The following is a 25,182-nucleotide window of genomic DNA, read 5'->3' as shown; positions in this document are numbered from 1 at the left end:
ACAGGTTGACTGGTTGAAGACCAGCACTGGCGTTAGATTTGAATATATTGAGAAATAACCAAGTCAACATCTAGTGCTTCTTTGCTTACCACATAAATCTTTGTTTTTTATTCGACTGGTGGTAAACTGGGTCCAGCACTGGAGTAAACACTGGTGGAACTGGCTCTGCTTGCCAGCGGGGCAGGGATCAGAGTAAAACTGTTATACAAGCGTTATAGTTAAGTGGCTCTGGCACCTACCTAGAGATGGGATTTAGTATGTGGGGACCCGCAAGTAGATGGCCTCGTGACCAGTTTTAGGTCCTGACTCACTAAACCAGATTTTAAAGCTCTGTACCCATTTTTGTGTGTTTTGAAATCAAAGTCATGAAAAGAAAAGAGATGGTTTAAGAGCTTAAACCATCAACCAAGCAATTCAGTTTTCCCCTGATACAGCCTCTTTACCACACACACACACATACACACAAATAAACACAAATAAACACATAAAGCTGCAATACCACTAGTTCTGACCTTTGTTGATCACATCTGCACTGCTCTGACCTAAAATCTAACCCAGTTCAGCTTTGTAAAAATATGAGAATTATTTTCTGAGAAGTCAGTTTGGTATGGCGGATGGTTCTAAAGACTACAATACCTATCACAGGTTGTGACTGTTGCTATGGCAAAGAGCCAGACACATGTAAATCAGAGCTTTTTCTCCTAAGTTTGAATCCTGCACATTTACTAGTTTGCAGTCTTCGCTGCCTTTATTGGTGCATTGCTGCATTTCACAGTACATCACCGACACCTGTAGATCAGTGGAATAATGTGACACGCAGGTTATCACATAACCTCTGTGCATGTGCATTCTGCGTGAGACAAAAGAGAAACAGGGAAAAAGTCCATTCATCACAAAACTGCTCTATGATGCTACTAGGGGTCAAAAGCTCCACAGAGCACCTTTAACTGCTGCAAAGAGTCAAGAAAAACCTGCTGTTGCTGCTGAAATCTTCGAACTTTGCTCAAGAATCCAAACATGAACTGACTCACTGCTGAATGTGTTATCCGGCTCTTACAAAGCTTAATCTTCAGCTTCCGCTCACTGTAAGCAGGCTTTGTGATTGAACGGTTCTTACTGAAATGCTTTCTTTGTACATATTATTTTACCTCACTATCCACATAACCACCAGTTCCCAAGTGTTGTTTTTTTCTATTATGGCACAGACCAAAGATAATACCTAGGTTAACAAAGTAAGGCTAGAAACTTATCCATAGCCTAAAATCGCTACTATCTTTCTCTCAGTCTAAGCAGAGTTTAAAAGTTCAAATGAGAAAACTGTTACAGGGACAAGGGCTTTTCTATGCTCTTCAAAAATACAAACCACCTCAAAAGTGTTGGGAATACTGGAAAGAAAAATCTCAAATAAGTGCAAGCCGTTTCAACATCAGACGCTGGTGGAGTTAAACTAAACAGACACACACTCCCTCTCTTTCTCTCACTCCCCTCATCAGAGTGAGGGCAGGCTGTGGGCAGAGCGCCAGGTGCCTCTCATGTTTGGGAGAGCAAACAGGCTCGTGTCTTTGATGGCGAGGAGATCAGAGCAGGGGACACATTCTACGTGGCCGCGCTAAGGTCGCCGCAGTGCACACCCTGCTGCCATGTTGTGCTCTGCAGCTAGGAGACCAGGGATATACACAATGCAAGGGCAGCAGACGTGTGCATGTATGCATGTATGTGTGTGACTGTGCATGTTAGTCCAACCCCACCAGCCACCTCATTGCGCACCCCCTCCGCTTTCCAACACGGAGTCACTCCAACCTTGACGCACAGTTGTAGTTGTCTGAAAACCACAGTCAAACCACAGGAACAGGGTTGGAATACTGGCTCTTAGTTCATGCAAGAATATTTCAGTAGTGGTTACAACACACTCCCTGTCTTGTTTTTCTTTGTATCTGGTCATCAGCACTCTGCAGTGTAAACAGTCATTTACATTTTAAGGGAAAAGTCCCTCACCAAATAGATAATCATGCTTATTGTAACATAAGAGGTTTAGACTAGTGGAAAGTAAAATAGTGAATCATGTTTCTTACGGATATTAGACACTTTGTAGATGTTTGTTTACCCCAGTCTCTTATTGGAATCCATCTTTATTTACATTCTAAGTGCTGACCTAGATTTTGTGAGGCACCAAAGACTGTTTTACACTCACTTGAAGTTTTACTTTACTTTTGTTGCACTACAATCACTTTATGCTAAATTTTCTGAATGACAGGTGCAACACAAAAAGTTACAAAATAACATTTAATATGCTAAGGAGCAAAAGAACAATTCATTTCCGTTACAGAAAGTTTTTTTCTTGCCAAACAACATGAAGATTTTTTTGTCTGACATGATACTAAACTGAGTATTTTTGGATTTTGGACTCTTGGTTGGATAAAAGAAAATATTTAACCCTGGACACTCAGAAATTGTGATGGGAATTTTTCACTTTTCTTACATTTTATTGACAAAAGGATGTACAGATTGAGAAAATAATTGTCAGAATAAGTAATAATGAAATTAATCAGTAATCGTTACTGAGTGTGCTACAGCTGGTAAGTGTATGATAATAAACTTACAGTACGTATGAGTTAAACAGACAGACAGAAAGACAGAAAATGAGCCAATACAACAAAGAGCAGCACAAAAGGTAATCATACAATAACATACGTAACCTGGCAGTTGCTAAATGTTACGGGAATATTTTTCAGTTCTGGTAAAAGTGATATCAAAGTCAGTTCCTGTAATTATGCCTATGTGCTACATTTGTGTCTGTGCTGTCTGTGGTTAGGCCTTCAGCCTATTACGTACATATTGCAAAACAACCACCACACACATCTTTACTGTAGTTGCTATCATTTTCGCCCTGGACCAAAATAAGGAATGAAAGTTCTCAGCTAAGTGCAGACTTAATAAAGCATCCTGCATCTCTGTCATGTGGGGGCCCACCAGAGACAGATAGGCCCACTACCAAGTTTGTGTGTGAGCCTTCAAACAAACAGTAACACTACTTGTTGAATGCTCTCATCTGTGTATTGTCAACAAAAAGATGTGATTACACTGATTAAATAATGTCACATAATCAGTGTTATTTGTGCATGTATGGGTTTGCACGTACGTGTGGCAGAAACCAGAAATTTAAGTGATAAGTAATACAAAGGTTTGGTTTGATGTGATAGAATGTGTGTTTATGTGTGTGTGTTTAGACTGAGAGGTGTCTGTTTGCTTCCTGTGAGGTGGGGTAAAGTGTGCCTGTGTGGGGGGTATCTGGTTTCCTGCTCCGAGGGAAAGAGGAGGTGGTGATTTTATGTAAATCAGCTGACGGCCTCACATTGGGTGGGGTGGGGTGGTGGGGTCTCTCACATACACACACACACATACACACACACATATGCACATGCACAGAGAGAAAAGTTGAGTGTGTGACAGAGGGAGCACAGGTCCCAGCTTCCCTTCGCTCTGCTCTACTCTGCTGACAGCTGCGAGTCTCATCAGCTCGCCACAGATACACCTCCTCATGATGAAGGAGCGCTGCAGCCGGGTGCCACCTCTAGCCATTCCCCCTCCTCAGCAGCAGCAGCAGCAGCAGCAGCAGCAGCAGGCGCCCCGAATGGGACCCGTGGGTGGATGTTGCCTGGGAGTGGCTGGGCAGCGCTCAGGCTCCATGTGCACCGTCTGTTCTGACTGTGTGTCTCTGTGTGCCGGCTGCTTGTTGACAGATGAGGCGTACCAGAAGCTGGCCATGGAGACGATGGAGGAGTTGGACTGGTGTCTGGACCAGCTGGAGACCATCCAGACCTACCGCTCTGTCAGCGACATGGCTTCCAACAAGGTAGGACAGGCAGCATCTTTGACTATGTGGAAAAAATTAACGAGTGCAAGCCTGATGTTGCCTTTACTTTATTTCAGTCAGAGAAACTTTTGTCAAGCAGTTGACCTTTTTTTTTTTTTTTTGTGCAAGTATTTATACCGAAAAGGTTCTGCTCTTTGAGGGAGCTGTCAAAGAATCAGAGCAGCTGCTTGGAGAACTAATCCCCCAGCATAATAAACACACGAATGCCAGTATACAGAATCCAGAGATACCTCAGCTGAACTTGGTATGACCCAAGCAAAGTCAACAGTATGATAAGTCTGAACATGTACAGTAAGAAGGGGGAGTCTATGTTGGTAGAGTGGTGTGGAGCCTTAAGCAGTGTGTGCATGAGTGCTCATTCCTTATAAAGGTTGTGTGTACGTTTGTATGAATATCAGTGGATGTTACTCATCAGCTGATTTCTGCCTAAACCAACATGAAGCGCCATTGTTTCTGCAGTTTTTTTGTTTCTCTTTGTGCAGAGTTGCTCTGGCAAAAGGAAGTGTGTGTTTTGTCTCTTGGCCTGCTGTGGCTTTTCATCTGTCCTGTCAAACAACCTTTCACTGTCCACTGGTTTCTACTGCGTCATTGAGTGTGTGTGATGTGCACCAAGGTTCCTGGTTCTTTATACATCTATCAGCCACAACATCAAAGCCAGTCACTGGTTTCAATGTTGTGACAGAGTCTAGAGCTGAGCAATAGTTAGCTTTGTCTTAAAAGGGTTTTGGTTGATTCTGCAGTCTTGTACTGCAACTCCTTACCTGTACATGTACAACTTTTTTCAAACTTTTGTGTTGATTGTGTGACATGTGCAGAAAAGTTCAGCTTCAGTTCTTTATATCGAACCAGGAAGTTGAACATGACAGAGAAGAGGGGTGACTTTATTAAGAGTTGTAGATCCTGTGACACACCATCTCTACATCAGCCTTCTACCCACTGTGTTGAAGCTTTACATTGTGCAAGTCCTTTCATGCCAGTGAAAGTTGCTCATCCAGTGCATGAACCAAAAAAGTTCTGTCTCTCCTTGGTTTTGCTTTTCCCCTCACAGCCAATAGACCATTGAGGTGATATCATGCACATCAAAACAGTGCTTCCTGGCTCTACAATGGAGAAAAATACTTCTGGGCTGCTGTATTGTCTGTATTTTTATTGCAGTACCCGTTTTTGCCACTGGGACAAATGCATTCATGGACTATACCCATGGCTGTGTTAGGAAAGCTGGATATGATGTGACCACTCAGCCTTGCTGCCTATTTGTCCCAGGGGCCACTCGCGCCACTGCAATGACAAAATACCCTGCAGCCAAAAAAAGCATATCCCCATAGACCACAATTATAAAAGAGGTATCTGTTAGACTGTTGAAAGGACACCTCCAGCTGTATTATGAATGTTAAACCCATGAAGCTTTTTCATCTGTAAAACTTTCCCAGCGCCTAGAAAAGCAACTCCAAGTGCACAACATCATACCAGTGTCAAGTCTTTGGGCTCAGTGGCCAATCTGGAAGACAGAAAACCAGAAAACCTTTTCAGCTCCCGTGCTGGGAGAGCAATTTTAGGAGCTAGATATTGGACTCAAAGATGGCGCTCAGTCACTTGGATTAAAACTCACTTTTCTGGGCACTGGGAAAGTTTTACGAACTTATAATGGTGATTTTTTTTGTTGCAATTCCATGAGTGACCACTGGCGGAAAATTGGCAGCAAGATTGAGTGGTGGTTTGCAGCTCCATGGACTGATGTTTACTGCTCGGCTATCTTTGTTGTATATTTAAAATAATTTAAATTTGTCCTTACACTGCTGTAGCACAAGTTACACATTTCAGCTACTTTTGTTGACTCAAAACATTCAACAGGAAACTGTTTGTATGCTTTGCTTATGGTAGTGAAACCTCATAAGGCCGATGTATGGGCTGAGTAGCAGCTGTGTGTAAGAAAGTCTGAAAACAGTTTGTCAAGTGAGCAACGGGGAAAAGCTTGTTATTTCTCATAAAACTGGACAACAGGATGCGAGGGATCCTGCAGTGGGTCAAACACAATAAACTAGAGAGGAAGAGAGAGAACATTTTTTTTGTGTGTGTATATGTGTGTGTGTGTGTGTGTGTGTCTGTGTGTGTGAGATCCATGCAGACCCCTGGGCAGAGTGACTCTCTCTTCCTGTCTCCTTCCTGATCCCCTGCTCTCTCTCCAGACGACAATAGACATCCTATCATACCCGTATGGATGGTTAATGGTTGTGTTTATTTATCCCATTGCTGTCGTCATCTGGACACAGACCCAACAGTGACAGTCAGCTGGACTGGCTTCAGTTAAGACGTATTAGGATGACTGAATCACAGAATAAATACTGTTACCCATTGAAACAAACAGACTTTTAGACATGGACAGAAGGCTTTAGGACAACAGAACGACACAGAAGAGACAGAGAGTAAATAGACGACGCAATATGTCAATGTGTCCATTACAACAGTATGAAACTAGGATTTTCCTAAAAGAATAAAATGTCACAATGTCATGAATGTGGTAAAGCTGCTGGTTCCTATCCACCCTCTTCTGTGAACTTACAGGACAAATAACTCTTATCTAACTCGAGACAGAGTAATTTCAGCTCTTACACAATCACAGAAAAACTGGCAGGATTGAGCCAAAAGTTATCTGCAGGTGATGATTGATTTCAGGAGGCTCCTGCTTTGAGAAATTCCAAAATATCCCTACTTTGAAATAATGAAGGGACAGTTTTAGCCTGCCTTTTTCCAGAAAATACTGTTTTTGACCGAACACTACACCTGCTAAGGTAATCAGACTGTAAAACAATGACAGAATGAAAAGCTGACAGTAGTTTCACTTCAGCAGATCAACGTGGGACAAATCAATACTACATTTTTTTAATAGTTTGTTTCATATTAGGTTCGCTGTGATGCATTATTGTGGGGGGGTTGTACAATTTTCTCTTAGCTAAGCTTTACGTGTATTTAAATTCAGATTTTTTTTTCTTTAAAAATTCAGTCAAACGTGAGTATTAGCGAGGTGTGAACAGGAGCACTGAATGTGACTGAGCGACAGCAGCATATCACATGTCACAATGTGTGAATTGTGAATTATGACCCTCGCTCATTAATGTGACTTTGGCAGGTGGGTGAGTGTGTCCTGGCACATAACCATCTGTGCGTAAGCTACTGATAAGGAGTTTGATAATGCAGTTAGTGCGTGCATGTGGCTGTGCATCCATACTGACAGTGGGCTAATCCCATTGTCATATAAGCTGTTGTACTCACCGCATTGTTTTCACCGTAAACTAAAACATTACACAACTGCTGCCCCTTTGTCATGTGGGCCATTACCTTCGACCTGGTTTCATTAACAACAACGTGCCAATCAGCTAACAAGGGACCTGACTACCTGGTGTATTTAGGATGGAAAAACTGTTATTCAAGCTGTGGCAGAGTATGAAACATGAGTATGAGGGAGGTGAAATGCGAGAGGCTGCTGCTGTACCTTCAAGGTGAAATGCAGGGGGCTGTGGCTGCTGAGGACGTAGAGTACATGACTGTCCTCTCTGTTATGTGTAGCTGATGTAGACGGGTCAAGGCATGTTATGAGTTGGAATAATCTTCTGTGTCAAAATTGTAGATCTTCTGTCATTTGAAACTTAATACATCAAGTAAATAATTAGATCATTGACAAACAGTTTGATAATTGTTTAAGTCATTTACCAGTTTACCAATTATGAAGATTTTCCGCTTTTCTTTGCCTTACATCTTTATAAATACTCTTTGAGTTCTGGACTGTTCAGTAGACAGAACAAGCAACTATTTTCATATTATAGACTAGAGGATTAATTGATTAATGGAAAAGAATCATCAACAGGTTAAATAATTATGTTAACAATAAATGATTAGTAGAGTTGAAACATTTAGTTTGCTTGTTTCAGGTACATCAGCTTCTAAAATGTGAGGATTTGCTGCTTTTCTCTGCTTTCCCTACTTTTAATTGAACATAGGTTTTGGACTACTGGTCATCCAAGACATTTGGGGCTGCAACTAACTATTATATTATTTACAATTAATCGTTTTATCTAAAAACAGAAAAAGCATTTCTTTTACAATATCCTATCCTAACTGTTGTGTAAACAGAACAGAAAGACAGAAAAACAGAACAGAAAGACCCAAGTGCCTGTTGGTACATTTTTATTGTCTAATGTCTAATTTTTTGCAGTGACCAGTGTTAGGAATTGTGCAGTTTATTAGCTGCAGAGTCCTCTGTATATTGAGGGAAATACAGACACAGTGTATTTACTAAAAAGCAGCTTAGTGATTTTTAGTTTCAATCATATATATTCTACCACAGCACTCAAACTCAAGGACTCTTGAAAGGAAGAATACTCCTCTGCCTTTGCCCATTCAACTTTCACCTGAATTTATTTTAACTACGAGGAACCTTTTGTAACTGATGTTCAAGGAAATCCACTATGTTCATTCAAACAGGAAGCATTCTTGTCATTAGAATGATCGGTGTGATATTGACAGTGTAAACCTCAGAGCTGTGACTTCCAGCTGCAGGAGTAAGAAGAAGAGCAAGAGACTAGAGGCGGGACTACCCCCATGAGGGAGTGTGCATGAAGCAGAGGTCTCTCTCCCGCGCGCACACACACACACACTCTCAGTCATTGCTCCACATACACAGGGTGTGAGGTAAAGCCTAGTCAGACCTCGCAGCTCAAAGTGAGTCACTAGAGCTGTGGCGTTTCCCAGCGTCAGAGAGCCAAGGCTTTGGTCCTTTTACTCATGCTGTAGTCAGACTGAGACAGACACTTTAACGGACGACAGCCCCACACTGCTCTTCACTCTATACACAGAAACATGGGAGCCTGCTGCTTTGACAAGAAAGAGAGGAAACTAGGGAAGCTAAATGGTTGGAGAAAGGTGAGTTTTCTAGGGATTTTTCTTTTTTAAATATAGTTTGAGTTTGTAGTCAGTTACATTTAGATATTTCTAAACATTTACTTTCTCGACATTTCTTTGTGTCTTTATGGACTGTGGGATTATCTCTCTGGTGTGGATTTTGAGTGCTGAACTTCTGTGACTTGATGAGTGTGAATTTCACATGCTGTAGTTATAGCCTTTTTAAACGAAGTTTCAGTAGATGCTTTTTGTCGTTTCTGCCTTTGGTGTTTAATGTTCTCTAAGAGGAGTTTAAATACATTTCACTGAAGCGGATGCTGAATGTATGCTTTAGGGTTTACTGCATATTTAAAGCACACGATGTTTAGTTACTGTAGCTGTATATTATCAGAATGTATGTTTTTAATGTTAATTTTCTATTTATACGTTCATACATATCTTTTCAGAGGTTCATGCATGAGTTTAGATGTGTTGAAGCTAAAAACACATGCAACATTTTAGAGAGGAGAGCAAAAGTCATCTTGGGAAAAATGAGCAAGTTGTCTTTCTATGGTCTCTACAAGAGTCTTGTTGTGTCTAAACGTAGGGAAGAGGGTGAGTTAATATGCAAAAAGATTTAAATCACCTGAAGTCCAGCCAGGTGATAAGTTGTGAAATGGTCATTTATTTCTCTCTTATTCTGACTGAGGCGAAACACTCAGGTCATCTGGGGTGAAAGTGAGAGGCAGTGGGGATGTGTCTAGGTGCTGCTCAGTGGGTGGTTTATTCAGACAATGGATGGAGAGAGTAAAATAAATCCTTCTGTGAATTATTCCCAAAAGTTACATAGATGCCATTACTTCTGTTAAAAAGATGTGATACAAACGTTGCTGTGGATGTGATTTGAGCATGCACATGAGTGTTGAACATTGTAGAAACTGTTTCTGTAATTGAAGCATTTCCTGTGTGTTGGGCTTTCAAAGAAACTTCTTGGTGTAATACTGCCTGTGTGGTATTTTACTTTGGGATGCTTTCTGCTTTCAAAGTAACCAGAGCTCAGATGAGCACGGCTGTGCAACCTGTTAGCTGTTCTCCTCCAGCCAAAAATGGTGTTGCAGACCACATCTGACTCTCCTGAGGGCCTGAACAGCCTGGAGGGATGGGAATGATTCACTCAGTTGATAAATTTCTCACTTACTTTTTATCTTCTTCAGTTTTTCCTTCCTGTTCTGACAGCTAACTGGTCTTCAATACATCTTAGTGCCTAGGTTCAAAGACATATTCATGCTTTCTTGTGCAGACACACATAAGCATGAGTGCATGAGTCAGAGGAAGTGAGAGGTAGTCAGGCCATCACTCAGAAGTGTTTGTACCTCTACCCAGTATACGCACGGTTCATACGTAGGTAGGTTCCCCGATCTTTACCGAGTTATGTCACCATGAGTCTTTGCCATAATACTGATGTTACCACACTGCGTCATATGTTTCTTAAAGAGAGGGGTGAGATAAACCACAACTGCTACAGATTTGCCATTAAAGAAGAAATGATTGTCACGGAAGTCAGTCAGCAGTGTTATATACTGTAAATATCACATCACTTTGATAAACTGATTGAATTAAATTCAGATGACAAAGATGACATTTCATCATTTCATAGAAATCATGATTAACTTCAGTTGAAGCTTCTGAGTTGTTAAATACAAATAACACGCAGATGTGACTAAATAGTGTCAGTGCACTGGTGACATTTTCTCTCCACACATTTCACACCTCAACAGGGTAAATTTAAATTATTTTGAAGCTTTACCTCTAATATTTATTTGCATATTTTCATGTTAGGCACAGAAAAAGGTTTATAAAGTTCCAGCTCCTGGTCAAGTTGTGAGTTGTGTCAGTGCAGGGTTTCATTGTCAGTGCCCCCTGAACACAGAGCAGGCTGCTCTACAGCACACTGAGCATAGTGTGCCCACTAGTGGCCCTAAAGGACAACTTCAGTCTTCACCTCAGGTGAAAACAGCTGTTGATTTAAAGTAAAGAATTTAGACAAGAAAGAAGCTGAACCTGTGATTCGTGCATTATTTGATCATTTAGGCAAGAAAGAAGATTTCCAAAATGTGGCAAGAAAAACACTGAATTTAACAGAGAGATAAAATTGTGTCGTTTTGTAAGAAATTGCTCATAATGATTTAAAAAAAGACAATATACTAGTTGTTATCGTGTCTATAATCAGATCAACAAGAATCTGAATAGAAAAAGAAACTAGATTCAGTCTGATGTGTAGCACCTGGTCAGATAATAGAAGCATGTTGCTGTGAGTGCATAAGATCAGAGTCTCGTGTTAGAGGAAGACTCCGTGTCTGCCTTCCTGCCTACCTGTCCGCCTGACTGCCCTCCCCAGTGAGCTGTCTGATGGGATCATGTCTGAATGGAGGAGGCTCAGAGTTATGTTTTTTTTTTCCCCTCCGCTCTCACAATGAAATGCCACAGGCTCCATTCACCTTCTCTGCCTCTGCCACAGCAGCTCTCTGCTGAATCAACCCAACTCCCTGCAAGCAGAGAGAGAAAGAGCGAGAGGGATGGGGGAACGTGAGAGACAATGGTTAGGAGACGGAGCTAAAAGAGAGAGAATGAGACAACAGGAACACAAGTGGATGAGAATGGAGTGAGAGAGGGAGGATGTAGAGAAGAAAACTAGATAGAAAAATCAAAGGAAAAAGGGGACAGGGTAGAAACGGCAAGTGGCAGAAAAGAGAATAGGAAAGACGCCTCAGCATAGCAAGAAGTAAATGGGTAAAATAATAGAATAAGAACATACAGTATGTGGGTATGTGCAAGAGAAATACCCACAGAGCTCTAAGAAGTTAATCTTCCTCCAGTGTCATGATGTCAGTAGGAGGTAAAGAGGCTTCTCCTCTTGAACAATAAACACATGGGAAACACACACTGCCATGAGTCACACAGATTCATATGGACATGAGTGTGTAAAAACATGCATGAGACATGTCACCATCAACCATGCTTAATGGCAGATAATATCAGTTACAGTCTTCTGCTGTTTGTGTTTGTGTTTGTGTTTGTGTTTGTGTTTGTGTTTGTGTTTGTGTTTGTGTGTGTGTGTGTGTGTGTGTGTGTGTGTGTGTGTGTGTGTGTGTGCGCGCGCTGAGGCATTTCTTTCAGCCTCTGGGGAAGCATAGCTCTTCAACACATTGCAGAGAGACATCCCCCGCTGTTATTTCTGGTTTTTTATATAATAGCTGACTGCATAATATATAAAGAGCTGCCTCCTCTCTCTCTTTTTCTCTTCTTGCGTCCTGCCTCCCTTCTTCTGGTTCTTTCCCTTAGTGGGAGGATAATCCGGAGTCCTCTCAGGGAAGCTTTGATCTCCCCCTCATCTTTCCCAACTCATACACGCACAAATATTGGGCTGAAAGGTTCTCTGGGAACTTCTGTTTATTTGTGAAGCACAGCAGCTCGACAACAACAGTCGTAACAAAATTAACCAAACCACAACCTCGCCTTGAAATTGGCCAGTGGTACTGATGTAACAGTGTATTCCAGTCAGGTGGCCCCAGCCTTGCAGTATCAACACCTGCTCCAAGGACAGCCCATTGATTCTGCCAGTGAGGCAGACAGACAGAGAGATTGATGACTGTGTTGGCAAGTGGCAGCCAGGAGAGAAATTGACATGTAAGTGGTGGAGAGTGAGGGAGAGATGGAGCAGAGGGAGGGAGGGGAGGAGAGATGGAGCGGAAGGAGGGAGGGAGGGAGTCTGTGCATCGGTGGATGCGAGTGAAAGCGATGTGTGTGGTGTGTCCTTGTGACAGCTCAGCAGCTACATCACATGTCTGCCTGGGAAAGAACAGGGGAAACCTCTCCTCCTCTCCCCTCCTCTCAAAACAGTCTTACACTGGCCAACTGATGCTGTTGCCATGGCGTTGGGGTGTTCTGGTAATTGGCGCACACACACACTTACTCACAGGCAGAGGGAGAAACCGTGGGCTGATGTCACCTAAATCGGTGAAGGATGCAATTATCTCCCATCTCTCCTTTTTCTTTCCCCCTCCTCCTCTTTTCTTCCCCACTCTCTGGTTGTCTCTTGGCTGTTAAAAATAGCCAGCCACAGACACCCTGACAGCATCTAATATTATTATGGGATGCAGATAATGAACAGGCTCATGAGTTCTCCACAATGGCCACTGCGCTCGGGGATGTCAGGAAACAACAGAAGACTCAAAAGAGGGAAGGGGAGAAGAGCGGATGATAATAGAGATAATGGTGGTAAAAATACTGTCACTGTGCATTCACATTCCTCAAAACGTGTCCCATCCCCTTTCCCAACCCTCATTGTTTTACTGTAGAGGGGAGGAATTGCTGTACGGCTCAATGGCATTCCTTCACAATGGCTGACTTCATAAAAAAGGGAATTACAGGGGCTGGAAATTGAAGAGGATGGGATTTATCTGCAGCACTTGCACAGCTGGAAAAAAAAAAGAAATGAAAAGAGTTAAAGTTACATCTGGAATCCATGACTGGATATTAAATATCAATCACTCAAACACACCTTTAGAAGTTCATATATACACCAATGCCAAGCTGTAATTAGGACTCCCCCCTTCTCCCCACTTTCTGTCAAATCATGTGTTCTGAATAGTGTTGCTGGGGCTGGCAGACTACAGCAGGGGAAAAAGAGACAGAAGAGGGAGGGAACACAAAAGGGAGGAACATGGGGAGAAAGCGAGAGAGAGAAGCAGGCTAGGAGGGGGAGTGAGCGTTACAGCAGTGAGAGCAGCCAAGCAAGACAAATCCAGTGGAGGAACCCCCCCTCCAGTCAGATGAACATCGCAGCCTCACTCCCTCCTCCTCCTTCTCCTCCTCCTGTCTCCATCGCTGTTTTTTTCCCCTCCTCCCTTCCTTGCTTCTTCTCCATTATTCATAAGTGCGCTGAGAGTCCCCAGCTCACGGCTCCAGCTGCTGCTGCTCCAGCCGATCCACCGAGCCTTTTGGATCTCCTCCTCGCCTAGTCTGGCTACAGAGCCTTCACTTTTCCCGAGCACCGTCTATCCATCCATCCCCAGACATGGAGACTCAGAACTGGCCCTTTTCTGCTGCTGAGAGGGAGAATAAGCTATCATCGAGCTGCTCTCTTAGCTGCTGAGAAGAGAAACACAAGAGGAGAGAAGAAGGGATTTTTTTGTCCTTTTTGGCGTTGAAAGAATCCTGTTCATCTGCCTCTATTTTTTCCATTGGATTACAGTTCTGGCTTTGTGTAGGAACGAGAAAACGGGGTCCAAAATGCCTGAAGCCAATTACTTGCTGTCGGTGTCTTGGGGTTACATTAAGGTGTGTGGTGCTTATCTACGTAGCTTGTGGGGATACCACACTCATTTCATTGTATGTCTCTGAGCTGTGTTGCTTTTGTATTACAGGCTATTTCTAAAGAAATTTAGCATTAAGATAATATCATATGTAATTGTGGAGCTTGTCAGAATACTTTACTTGCCTAATTGCACCAACAGATATTTCCATCATGGTGGTGGGGGGGGGGGTTCTGACAGAATGGTGTTCTGTGGCTCAGGCTCCATCTTGAGCCCTCTGCAGAGCTGTGTGTCTGTTTGTTTGTGTGTTTTTGTGTATGTGTGTGCACGCGCATGCATCAGTCTGTCATAAACAGCTGCTACTGCAGTGCCAGGATCTCTGTATACTGTCAAATACATGTATCCCTGCTTTGTTAATAATATAAAAAATGTACCCTCATGAAAATTCCCAAAATGTTAGATGGAAGAGGAGCGTAGGGAGCTGTGTGCACATTTTCCTCTTGACATCACTGAGATTCTTGCACACTGATGCAAATAAAATGACCCAAGTAGGACCCAAAAATGTGATTTGGTGTAATAAAACTGTAAATTGGTTGCAGGGGGTGAATTGAGGGGTATTAAAAGGTAATGGCCTCTCCACTGGTAACACACATAATGATCTGCACTCTAATTAATTTAAGGGAAAATGGAGGGGAAAATAAGATGTGTCCCCCCACTGATTGTGCGCTGTAATTAAATAATATTCTTGAGCTGGTGAAGGAAAACTGGGCACTGTTGGATTTTCCATGGAATCCTATACCATAATTTATCTCAGGTTTTCCCTGAGTGGAAACTGACGACATTTTTTTTTCTCTCTCTCTCTCTCTCTCCCTCCTCCTCTTTCCCCTTTCTCCTTTTCTCTTGCAGTTCAAGAGAATGTTGAATCGGGAGTTGACGCACCTATCTGAGATGAGTCGGTCTGGGAATCAGGTTTCCGAATTCATCTCCAACACCTTCCTAGGTAAATGAAGATCTTGTGTACATGCATTCAAAATCACACTGACAAATTCACCAATTTGGTCTTTGTAATCCACCTTCAGTCACTACAGATAATAATCATGACCTGTATGTTCACAATACATAGAAAAATACAAATATCCACAAATATTCAGTGGCTCACATAAACTCCCACTTCTCTGCTTTGCCGCAATGTTTTTCTGCAGGTTCAGTCTTTCGTATGATGTTAAGCTGTGCAAGTTGCTCTGGCAGGCTTTTCTGTGGGGGCGTACCATAAAACACTGCGCCATTAAGCTTTGTCTAGATGTTTATGTTATTGGGCTCAAAATGGCCATTAAAACTGAAGTAAAACAATTTATATTTATCAAAGTATTTAGAATAATAAATAGGTATGAAGGTGGCTGGCTACTGTAAAAAGTACAATTTAACTGACAAGTGAGTTTGTTGGCTGGAATCTGAGTAAGTGGATTGGAACTGGATGCTCTCAGTGTGGGCTGCACATTTGAGATCCGAGAATAGATGGCGACTGCTAAATATGAATGTATTTATATCGTCTGTAGAAACATTTCTTCTGCTGGTTTTTTGTCACCCACCTACACTGTTAAGTGACTCTATGAAAAAACACAACATAACTAGCACTAGTGGGACAATCATTCTTCCAGATATTTGGTGTAAAAGTTAGCTTTTGGTAAATGTGAGATTTACACTGAAGCGTGAGGACAGCTATAGGATATATTCACAAAGCTCGGGAACAGACAAGTAAATGATTAAAGATAATATAGATTGACAACCTGGAAGAATAATACGATGCCAGACAGAATGCATGTGGAGGTAGTTGAGAATATTTATAGACACAGGGCTTCCGTTCGATTGGCATCCTGATCCGGTGTAGGGTTGTCGGCGGATCCCTCACCACCGGATCATACAGAGCGAGAGGAGGGGTGAGGAGAGACAGAGAGGGAGCAAACTAGGGAAGGAGGGAGCTGACTGCAGTGAAGGAGAAAATAGAGGTACGGAGGAACCCCCTTTGCTGGCAGTGAGATGAGCTCGGCAGATTGGGTGACTCATTCCTGTCTTAATGCATCTTTGTCAGCAGGGACACCTTGTTGTACCTCCACCTCTCTCTCACTGCCCTGAGAATCCAGACAGAGATGGCTATCACTTCAATAAAGAAGTCAGGATTGCCCTGCTAGTGGTAAAATCAAAGAAAGAACAGGTTAATATTAATGAGCAGCAAAAAAATAAAATAAAAATGGCTGAAGCAGCACAGTTGGCCTGGCTTGCCTTAGCTGACCAGCAGGACTGTTTAATCCCTCCATCCATAAAGATTAGTATCACATCAGTAATGCACTTATTTCTGCTTCATATTATTTTTATAAAAGCATCCATTCAGGATCAGGGAAATGACATTTTCCTGCCATATGTCTGGTTCCGAAGAAGACATTCTTAGATCCACCGCAATTCCCAGCTGATGCTGAGGCAAATTGTTGACTGGCAAAGCAGTGCTCATGGAACCTGGATAATTCCCCAGATAAATAAAGATCCCATCATCTAGGGCAATTTCAAACCAGGATTTTGGGCTTTCCATTATGGATTGTTGGCCGACAGCAAGCTGGCCAGTCACGTGTGCCTTCCCCCGGCACAGCTGCTCTCACAGCATAATGCTGTCATAATTCCCTTTGATCAGCAACAGCAGAACACACCTAGCGTAGGGAATATACTGGGAGGGGAAAAGCTCCCAAAAAACGCCTCCCTCTCCACCCTCCCCACTGCACACTAGAGCATATGGAGGAGGATGAAAAGGAATAGGATGAAATCGAAATAAACGTGGGAGGTGACAGAGGAGAGGGAAAGAGGAAACAAGAAAAGGAGAGACAGAACAGAGCATGAAACAGATATTTACTTCATATGCTTATTTATTTATTTTGAGAAAAGATTGAGATGCGAGCAAACTGGACTATAACAGAGAGTCTTAATCTGATGGAATACAGAAACCACGATCATGGCAGCTGTGCTACAAACCTCCAGAGCAGTTTATCAGTTTTATCAAGTCAACTGCGCAACAGAGTGCACACCGTTTACTGTACACTGGCACTTATGTAGAAATGGATGATAAGAATGACACTGCGAACTTGTCTGTCTCGCAATCGGTTCTCTCACACACAGGCTCACACACATATACAGGCCACACACACACAAACACCACACAGCAGTGGTGATAATGATGGCTTGTAATAAATTAGAGGGCAATATATTGCTCTTCCCCTTGTTTCCCACGCAGCACATGTCTGAGAGCGCTTAATTGCCCATTCTCAATTACCACTGGAGGACTGAAGAGAGAGCGAGAGACAGAGAGACAGGCAGAGAAAACAGTGCAAGGGAGAGAGAGAGAGAGAGAGGGAGCGCGTGAGAGTGAAAGTGATTATTTGAATTACAGCTGGTAATTGAATAACCCTCCACAGGGGAAGGCTGATAGGCCAGCGATGAGCTGAGTCCAGGCTCGATAGATGAGTGCACAGCTCACATACATGCCGATAGCCAGTCCTTGCAGGATTTCATTCAGTTCTTCTGTCATTGCAGTAAACACAAGGGGCTGGTTGGTTATTACAAGAAACTTCACATTTTTTCTGTCTTTTTTTTTTCTGGATAAAATGTGAACACTGGTATATTATTCGTAATTGTTTTTCAAAAGAATATTACATGAAAGCCTTGGATGTTTTTGTTCTTTATTTTGGTACTTCTCATGTGGCCAGACCAGATGAAGTTGAATAGACTTAAAAATAAAATAAACCAAACATAAAAATCCTACTCTGTGCTGCATGATTTGATAATGCTGAAAAGATGCGGACACTTTGAATGACTGACTTTACGGGACTGCCTTAACTGTGTAGAAGCCCCTGCTCTCAGCCTGTCAATGGTCTGACCTATGGGAGTGAAAAGAACAGGAGATGAGACGTTAGCCACCTGCTGAGAGACGGGGGGGAATAAATGCTGTGAGAGAGGGAGAGGGACTGAGACGAATGAACAGTGGGAGTTCAGACAGAGACTGCAGGTGGCGGGAAAGGAACATGAATGAACAAACGAATGGAGGGACAGATGATGAATGAATGAATGAATCAATAAATCCCAGAGGAACTAAACTGCTGCAGGTGTTTTTATGGTGCACCTGGGTCCTCAGGCCCTTATTCAGACTCATGCTGTATGAGGGTAGATGGGAATTTTAACCACATCTTCCTTACAATGTCCACACGTTTTCTAACAACAGAAAATGTGTATTTTCCCCTACCCTCAGACAAACAGAATGAGGTGGAGATCCCGTCGCCAACGTCCAAGACACGAGAGAAGAAGAAGCAGCAGAAGCAGCAGCTGATGACACAGATCAGTGGGGTCAAGAAGGTCTCCCACGGGCCCTCTCTCTCCAGCAGCAGCATCTCTCGCTTTGGCGTCAAGACCGATAAGGAGGAGCTGCTGTCAAAGGAGCTGGAGGATCTGAACAAGTGGGGCCTGAACATCTTCACTGTTTCGGAGTACTCCAACAACCGACCTCTAACCTGCATTATGTACGCCATCTTCCAGGTATGGAGTGTACCAATGTCAGTATTATTCAACACTGTGCAGGAAATAGTCTGCATGCTGTTGTGGCTTCACTCGCATATGTGTTGCCTTGTACTTATTTTGGTTTGATTATGTACCACTAAGTATATTTTAATGTTTTTCTAGGAGCGAGACCTGTTGAAGACATTTAAGATCCCGGTGGATACGTTTGTGGCCTACATGATGACATTGGAAGACCACTACCATTCAGATGTGGCCTACCATAACAGCCTACATGCTGCTGACGTAGCCCAATCCACACACATCCTTCTCTCAACTCCAGCCCTGGATGTAAGTTATAATATAAAGAGTCATATTTTAGTCTCAGTTTTTAGTATCTTGCATCGAGTTCTTCCTACATTATCTCATCCTTCATTTTTAAACTCTGTAGGTTGAAAAATTTCCCCAGCTCTAACCAGTCAGCATCCACAGAAATAAGGGGAAAATAAAAGTAGAGTGAGCTCTTACATTTGGTACAGTCAGGTCAGAAAGCATCAGCCTTTATATCATGATTTTCTCCTCTTGGTTCTCTGTCTTTCATCTGTCGCAGTCAGCAGATATAGCATTACAGTCTCTCACAGTGGATTTAAACAGAAAGGCGCACAGCTTACTTGATATTTGGTTGAGGAACTAATTGAGGACATTTCTCTGGCCTTTTGTGACATCATCTGTGTGATGTTTTACTTAAAGGCAGAACAGCACAGAATCATTTGCATTTTCCATCATATTAGGTTTAAAAATCTGATATTTTAATTGGAAGGTTTTCATGTATAACCCTGGGTCTGTTATCTAATGCTCTGGGAATCAATAGTTAGTGAGGCCTGGATTAACTGTTCTGTTTTTTGTGCTGCTATTTTCTACCTCCAGAAATAGTTTAATGTTCTTTCTTCCCTTCCCCTTCCCTCTGTCACAGGCCGTCTTCACAGATCTTGAGATCCTAGCAGCCATCTTTGCTGCAGCAATTCATGATGTTGACCATCCTGGAGTATCAAACCAATTCCTAATCAATACCAGTAAGTGAAGATGTAACTCTACAAGTCAGCTAATTTATTGCTTCCTCTAAAACATATAAATTGAGGCTTTCAATAACCAAAGACTAAAATATTAAAATCTTGTTTTTACCTCTGTGCAGACTCTGAGCTGGCGTTGATGTACAACGATGAGTCTGTGCTGGAGAACCACCACTTGGCTGTGGGATTCAAGCTGCTACAGGAAGACAACTGTGACATCTTCCAGAACCTCACTAAGAAGCAGAGACAGTCCCTACGCAAGATGGTCATCGACATGGTAATTTATCATGATTCATATTCTATTCTCTTTTACCGTCATCTTGATTCAAATCACAATCTGTCTGAATTATTTTCGATGCTGACGGTGTTTTTTTTCTCTCTTTTATCCAGGTTTTGGCCACTGACATGTCCAAACACATGAGTCTGCTGGCTGATCTGAAGACTATGGTGGAGACGAAGAAGGTGACGAGCTCTGGAGTGCTGCTGTTGGACAATTACACCGACAGAATACAGGTAGTTATTTGCTTTTGGCAAACAATTTATTTACCTATTAAATAAAGTGCACATAAATGGATTGTGCATGTGTGACTGAACATACTGGAAGCCCTCCACTTCTCTTTTACCTTCTTTTAATAGCTCTAATCAATAACCAGTGCTGGCAGAGGTTACTCAGCCAATGATCATTAGCCGGCCTCCTACATAGCTGACCTCTGCTCCCACTGTCACTCCTTTTCTTACTCCATCCATCTTCTTTTTGCCTTTAAGTGCTCCTTTTACACTTTCCCTTTAATGGTCTTTCTAGGATTTGTTTATTAGATTGTTGTTTAGACCAACCTCCTTTTATAACAAAACTCATCATAGAAATTGCTTTAAATGTTCTGCAAGAATCTGATTTCTCCTAATCTAATCAACTCTGATGTGCTGTTTTAAGGATCTTGGATTGCACATTGGAGAGTGTGCGTGTAAAGGCATTCAGAATGTGTGCATTTTTACTAAATTTAATTTCTGTATCACTTATAGGTGCTGCGTAACATGGTGCACTGTGCTGACCTGAGTAACCCCACTAAGTCCCTGGAGCTGTATCGTCAGTGGACTGATCGGATAATGGAGGAGTTCTTCCACCAGGGAGACAGAGAGAGGGAGAGGGGGATGGAGATCAGCCCCATGTGTGATAAACATACAGCCTCGGTGGAAAAGAGCCAGGTAGGCCACAAAGCACATAGAAACTGAAGAGTGATGGATGTGCACATTCACACATGTGCATCAAAACCTGAAAAGAAACTCACTTGTAACTCTCATTTGTCTCCTCCAGGTGGGTTTCATCGACTACATTGTGCACCCTCTTTGGGAGACTTGGGCTGATCTGGTGCACCCAGACGCCCAGGACATTCTGGACACGCTGGAGGACAACAGGAACTGGTACCAGAGCATGATCCCCCAGAGTCCCTCCCCTCCCTTCTATGACCAGGGCACGCATGGACACAGCGGAGGCACTGGAGGGCAGGGAGGCGGGGAGAAATTTCAGTTTGAGCTGACCTTGGAGGAGGAGGACTTGGATGGAATAGAGAAAGATGGCGATGGGGAGGAGGAAGAAGAAGAAGAGGAAGAATTAGAAGAGGAGGAGGAAGATAGTCTAGGAGATTCTCGATCTCCTCCCCTGGACTATTTGGACGGTCAGGAGAACGAGGAGGGCGGTATGATGGAGCCCACGACAGCAATAGAAATCGTGACACATGAGGCGTCGCCCACAGATACATAGGGCTTACATCATCACGCTCACATGGTGATTTGAAAGTTTTTTGGAAAAAGAGGGGAAATCCTCTTGCAGCTGTGCTTTTTAATAAGCCCACAGAAGCAAAGGCTTAGTTTTGGCCTGCACAGGGGCGTCTTGCACTTGGGTGTTTGAAGCCAGACATGGACGGACAGTTTCAGTGAAGCGGCTTCAGAGTTCTCAGGAAATAATTACTGCGAACATTTTAGTCCTGGTGGACAGATGAGACTGGGGGTGGAACTTGAAGGATTTCGGCCAGTTTGGGAATTGGTTACTTTTCTTTTCTGGACTGGCATTAAATGGACACTGACACTACTGAGAGAAGTTTTATACCTTAAGACTTTTTTACAGATATGATATGATCTAGAAGTAGCATAGAGTAAGATCTACTGATGGAGACACATTTGTATAGCAAGAGAAAGTGTTTACTTTTTTCCTGTACCATTTGTCAAAGGACTTTTGTGTGCCTTTTTTACTATTGTCTTTATAATAGTTTTTTATTTATTGAACACTCTAGTATGTCTGTGAAATGTCTTTTTTTTCTTATCTGAAAGAGCAAAATCCTTTTGTATGTCAAAAAGAGAACAGTCTTCCATGTATTGGGCAATAGAGAAATCCAAACAAATGTCGACAAACAACTTTTGGACAAACTCATCTAAATAGGGAAACAAGAACACACACATTCGCACATACGCACATTTTTACCACATTTGTTGTTATAATCTGAGCACAACCTTTTTCTTTACACATGGAAATCAAATGTTTTTGTTCACACATGGTTCATGTTACAGTTAGTTTGATGCTTTCTATATTAGATGTCAGTCAATGAATGTCACACTCACACTGAAATATTACACCTATTTTCATACTATATCTACTTCATATGTTTTTCCTTTGCTCTTATTCTTTGAAACAGTCTGCAGACCATTGGAGCTTCCTACCTTTTCACACCAAAACTTGACTTTTAAGCTTTTAATGCAAAATACTCCGAGGGGATATTAAATCCTTCCTTTGCAACTATACGGTCAGGTATTCCTGCTAGATTTTTCAGTGTAAAATCATTGCGACGTTCTATGTAAACAAATTTACCTTTTCATTTTTGCAGTTGTTGTCGTATTGGTGTGAAATTGAGGTTAGCCCACTTCAAACCCTCATAACTTACAACGTACCACTAGATAATGTGAGCAGAATTACAAGCAGCACTCAAAAACAAAAAGCTCATGACAAAAAGCTCCTTGGATGTACGATAAAATCAGAAATGAAGTCTACCAAGGACAAAATGCACAACAGCAGTGAATCTATTTTCAGCCCACAGGTATGCTGCAGTCTTAATAATCCTGTTAGTTGGAACAGTGCCTGACCCCAGACCCATCTGATGTAACGCCCCCCTGCCCCTCTGCAATCAGGCCCAGACCAGATGATTAAAGGTGCTCTTACAGCTGCCTGTCTGAAAAGCGCTCTCAGCCCCTCATCAGCGCCACTATTCACATGGTTTACAAACCCCTCTGGGCTCCACGGACACGACCCCAAAACAATCAGGCCGGCTATTTCTTCCTTGCGATAAAAAATTCCTCAAGTGTTGCTTCTGCTCATTGACGTCAATTGAATATCTTCCCCTCCCCCTCCACTGTATCAGGTTTCCAGGACAGTCGGGCTATTAGAATTTGGCACAGATGGAATTGCTGGAATCAGCATGGCAGACTGTCCCCTTTGGAAAAAAAGAGGAATAATTAGGTGCTCTATTTTTAAAACAAACCAAATAACGCCTCTTTTTGTTTCTCCATTAATGCATTGGGAAAGATGGGTTGAAAATGGTTTGCAGACCTCACATTTCTACTCCTGTGGCTTCCACGACTGACTTTTCTGGATGTCCTAGTTGCATCTGTAATCACATCTCTCCAGTTTCATATTGGTTTACTGATATACTCAAACGGTACTTCATCTAATTTCACTCCAGCATGCTTAAGTGGCAATCGTTTGTGTGCAGTTTGTATGTATGGGAGGTTTTGTATGCGTGTGTGTTTCTATATGCGTGTTTGGATGTGCTGACTTTGTCATCAGGCCTTACCCCTATCACTCCACACCTTTGTCGCTACTGTTTGTCGCTAGGAGCTCAAGTTGGTCCTTTTTGCTGTTTATAACAGTGTGTATTTATTCTATACTTTAAGCTTGTAAATAAGAAATACTGGTTCAGTGTAAAATCTATTTTAATTTATATGCACTTGCATTACCTGGAAGTGGTGGTGTCTAATGTGTAGAAGACTCTGGATTAGAGTCTTTTTTATATATGTATTATATATTGTTTTTATATATATATATATAAATATATATAAATATATCTAAGTATATATTCGCACAATGTTTTGAGTGCCCAGCAGAGCAGCAGCTAAAGAGACATGTTGTTGTTGTCACATGAGAACCTTGAAACTAAAACAGCCTTTTTATTTGTACATAAAAATTAAAATTGCCTTTAATGTGATGTCACAGACAAGAAAATGAAAAACCTTACATTATTCATACAGTGCATGAATATTAAACCAAAAATGTTCTCACTTTGGCATCATTGTGAAATTAAATTAATCTTGTGGTATTCTTTCACATTTCTGAAAAATTTCTGAAAGTTTTTCTCTGTTAAATTTTAGCTTAGTTCCATGTCTTACAAATTTGGATGTCCTCATTTTGTTTCTTTGATAATTTTTATGATTGAAAACAATTTTGGATCAATTTAGTTTTTGAAGGCACAAGGTTTTCATCTGACAGCAGCAACTTGGTAACCCAGAGGTGACATAGAGGACATGTTAAACTGCATAGGCTTGGATATAGGATACATACAAGCTAGCTAAGGAACACAGAAGCTTAGTCAGTGCTTGGTATCAAAGTATACAAATTGCTTATTTTCTCTCAGCGGCTTGTCACAACCGAAGCTTCTCCATCCAGCATTTGAATGCAGATTGCTGATATACGAGGCCAGATACAGGTTCGACTGACAAACACAAAGCGATTGTCTCCTTTTACACTTAACGCACTTCATGTAAAAGTAGATAAGACGGGGACGGTATTGGTAGCATGCTACAATACGCCCGGCACTGATGTGAATCGTTCAATTAACAACAAAACATGATCTTATGTAACTGGTTGTGCTAATGTGTGAACTCTTTCTGACCAAACTTGTTAGCAGTTTTGAAATTCAAATTTGTCAGTATTAACATTGTTTATCTATGTTCAGGCTTTTTTTGGTCCTAGTTGTGTCCAAATGGTTAGCCAGATTTAGCACTATCTGCATGAGAGATGGGTTTTTTAATTGTCAATAATATGTTCAAGTCCGCCAGTTATTGGAGGTGGGTTATTAAATGTTTCACACAATGTATGGTATTATATTGTATATTGTGTTCAAAAATAAATCTGAAATACTTTTTCTATGAAGTGATTAAAAGCAAAGCATGAATATCTTTGTTTCTGCTGTTTTTTTCCCCTCATAGCCTAGATTTCTTTACTATGGGTGTGAACAATAAATTGGGTCACAGTCACGCTTCTGGTGGGTTCCCACATGTTTGTCATGTTTCATTAGGCTGTGTCCCAATACAAACTGAGCACCTGGGTCCTGTGCTGAAAAAAAGCGCCTCTAGTATGTAAAACAGTATCAACATTAGTCTAAAATCCCTGCTTGTGGCCCCTAGAGGCCTGTGCTGCTCCTGACACCCAAACAGTCCAAAGACCTGTGAACCAATTTACAGACCAAATAACGCT

The 25,182-nt window shown here is 42.0% G+C and overlaps 1 protein-coding gene and 1 long non-coding RNA gene across 8 annotated transcripts in view; one reads left to right on the top strand and one right to left on the bottom strand.

Annotated features, from left to right (window-relative positions):
• Window positions 1–24,880, top strand: part of pde4ba (phosphodiesterase 4B, cAMP-specific a) — a 179,138-nt gene extending 154,258 nt beyond the window's left edge. For 4 of the 6 annotated variants that reach the window (XM_071486200.1, XM_071486199.1, XM_071486201.1 and 1 more), the window contains 9 exons: window positions 3,741–3,853; window positions 14,971–15,064; window positions 18,353–18,636; window positions 18,781–18,945; window positions 19,568–19,667; window positions 19,787–19,941; window positions 20,055–20,177; window positions 20,685–20,867; window positions 20,977–24,880. In XM_071486200.1, coding sequence (XP_071342301.1) covers window positions 3,741–3,853; window positions 14,971–15,064; window positions 18,353–18,636; window positions 18,781–18,945; window positions 19,568–19,667; window positions 19,787–19,941; window positions 20,055–20,177; window positions 20,685–20,867; window positions 20,977–21,423 — 1,664 coding nt within the window. In that variant the 3' untranslated portion in view covers window positions 21,424–24,880. Of the gene's footprint in view, window positions 1–3,740; window positions 3,854–8,389; window positions 8,792–12,219; window positions 14,090–14,970; window positions 15,065–18,352; window positions 18,637–18,780; window positions 18,946–19,567; window positions 19,668–19,786; window positions 19,942–20,054; window positions 20,178–20,684; window positions 20,868–20,976 lie in introns of those variants that run through there. The other 2 variants (XM_071486203.1, XM_071486204.1) reach the window with 2 other exon arrangements.
• Window positions 3,738–25,182, bottom strand: part of LOC139626050 (uncharacterized) — a 32,333-nt gene continuing 10,888 nt past the window's right edge. The window contains exons 3-4 of one of the 2 annotated variants that reach the window (XR_011692089.1): window positions 11,123–11,295; window positions 3,738–3,875 (exon numbers count right to left, since the gene is read on the bottom strand). This is a non-coding gene — a long non-coding RNA (uncharacterized lncRNA). Of the gene's footprint in view, window positions 3,876–10,471; window positions 10,767–11,122; window positions 11,296–25,182 lie in introns of those variants that run through there. The other variant, XR_011692088.1, reaches the window with a different exon arrangement.

The sequence above is a fragment of the Trachinotus anak genome, unplaced genomic scaffold, assembly GCF_046630095.1.
Source record: "Trachinotus anak isolate AG129_WGS33_773 ecotype Australia unplaced genomic scaffold, CSIRO_AGI_Tana_v1 ptg000010l, whole genome shotgun sequence".
Lineage (NCBI taxonomy): Eukaryota > Metazoa > Chordata > Actinopteri > Carangiformes > Carangidae > Trachinotus > Trachinotus anak.
Note: the sequence above shows the minus strand (reverse complement) of the source record. Positions and strands in the feature narration are given on the sequence as shown.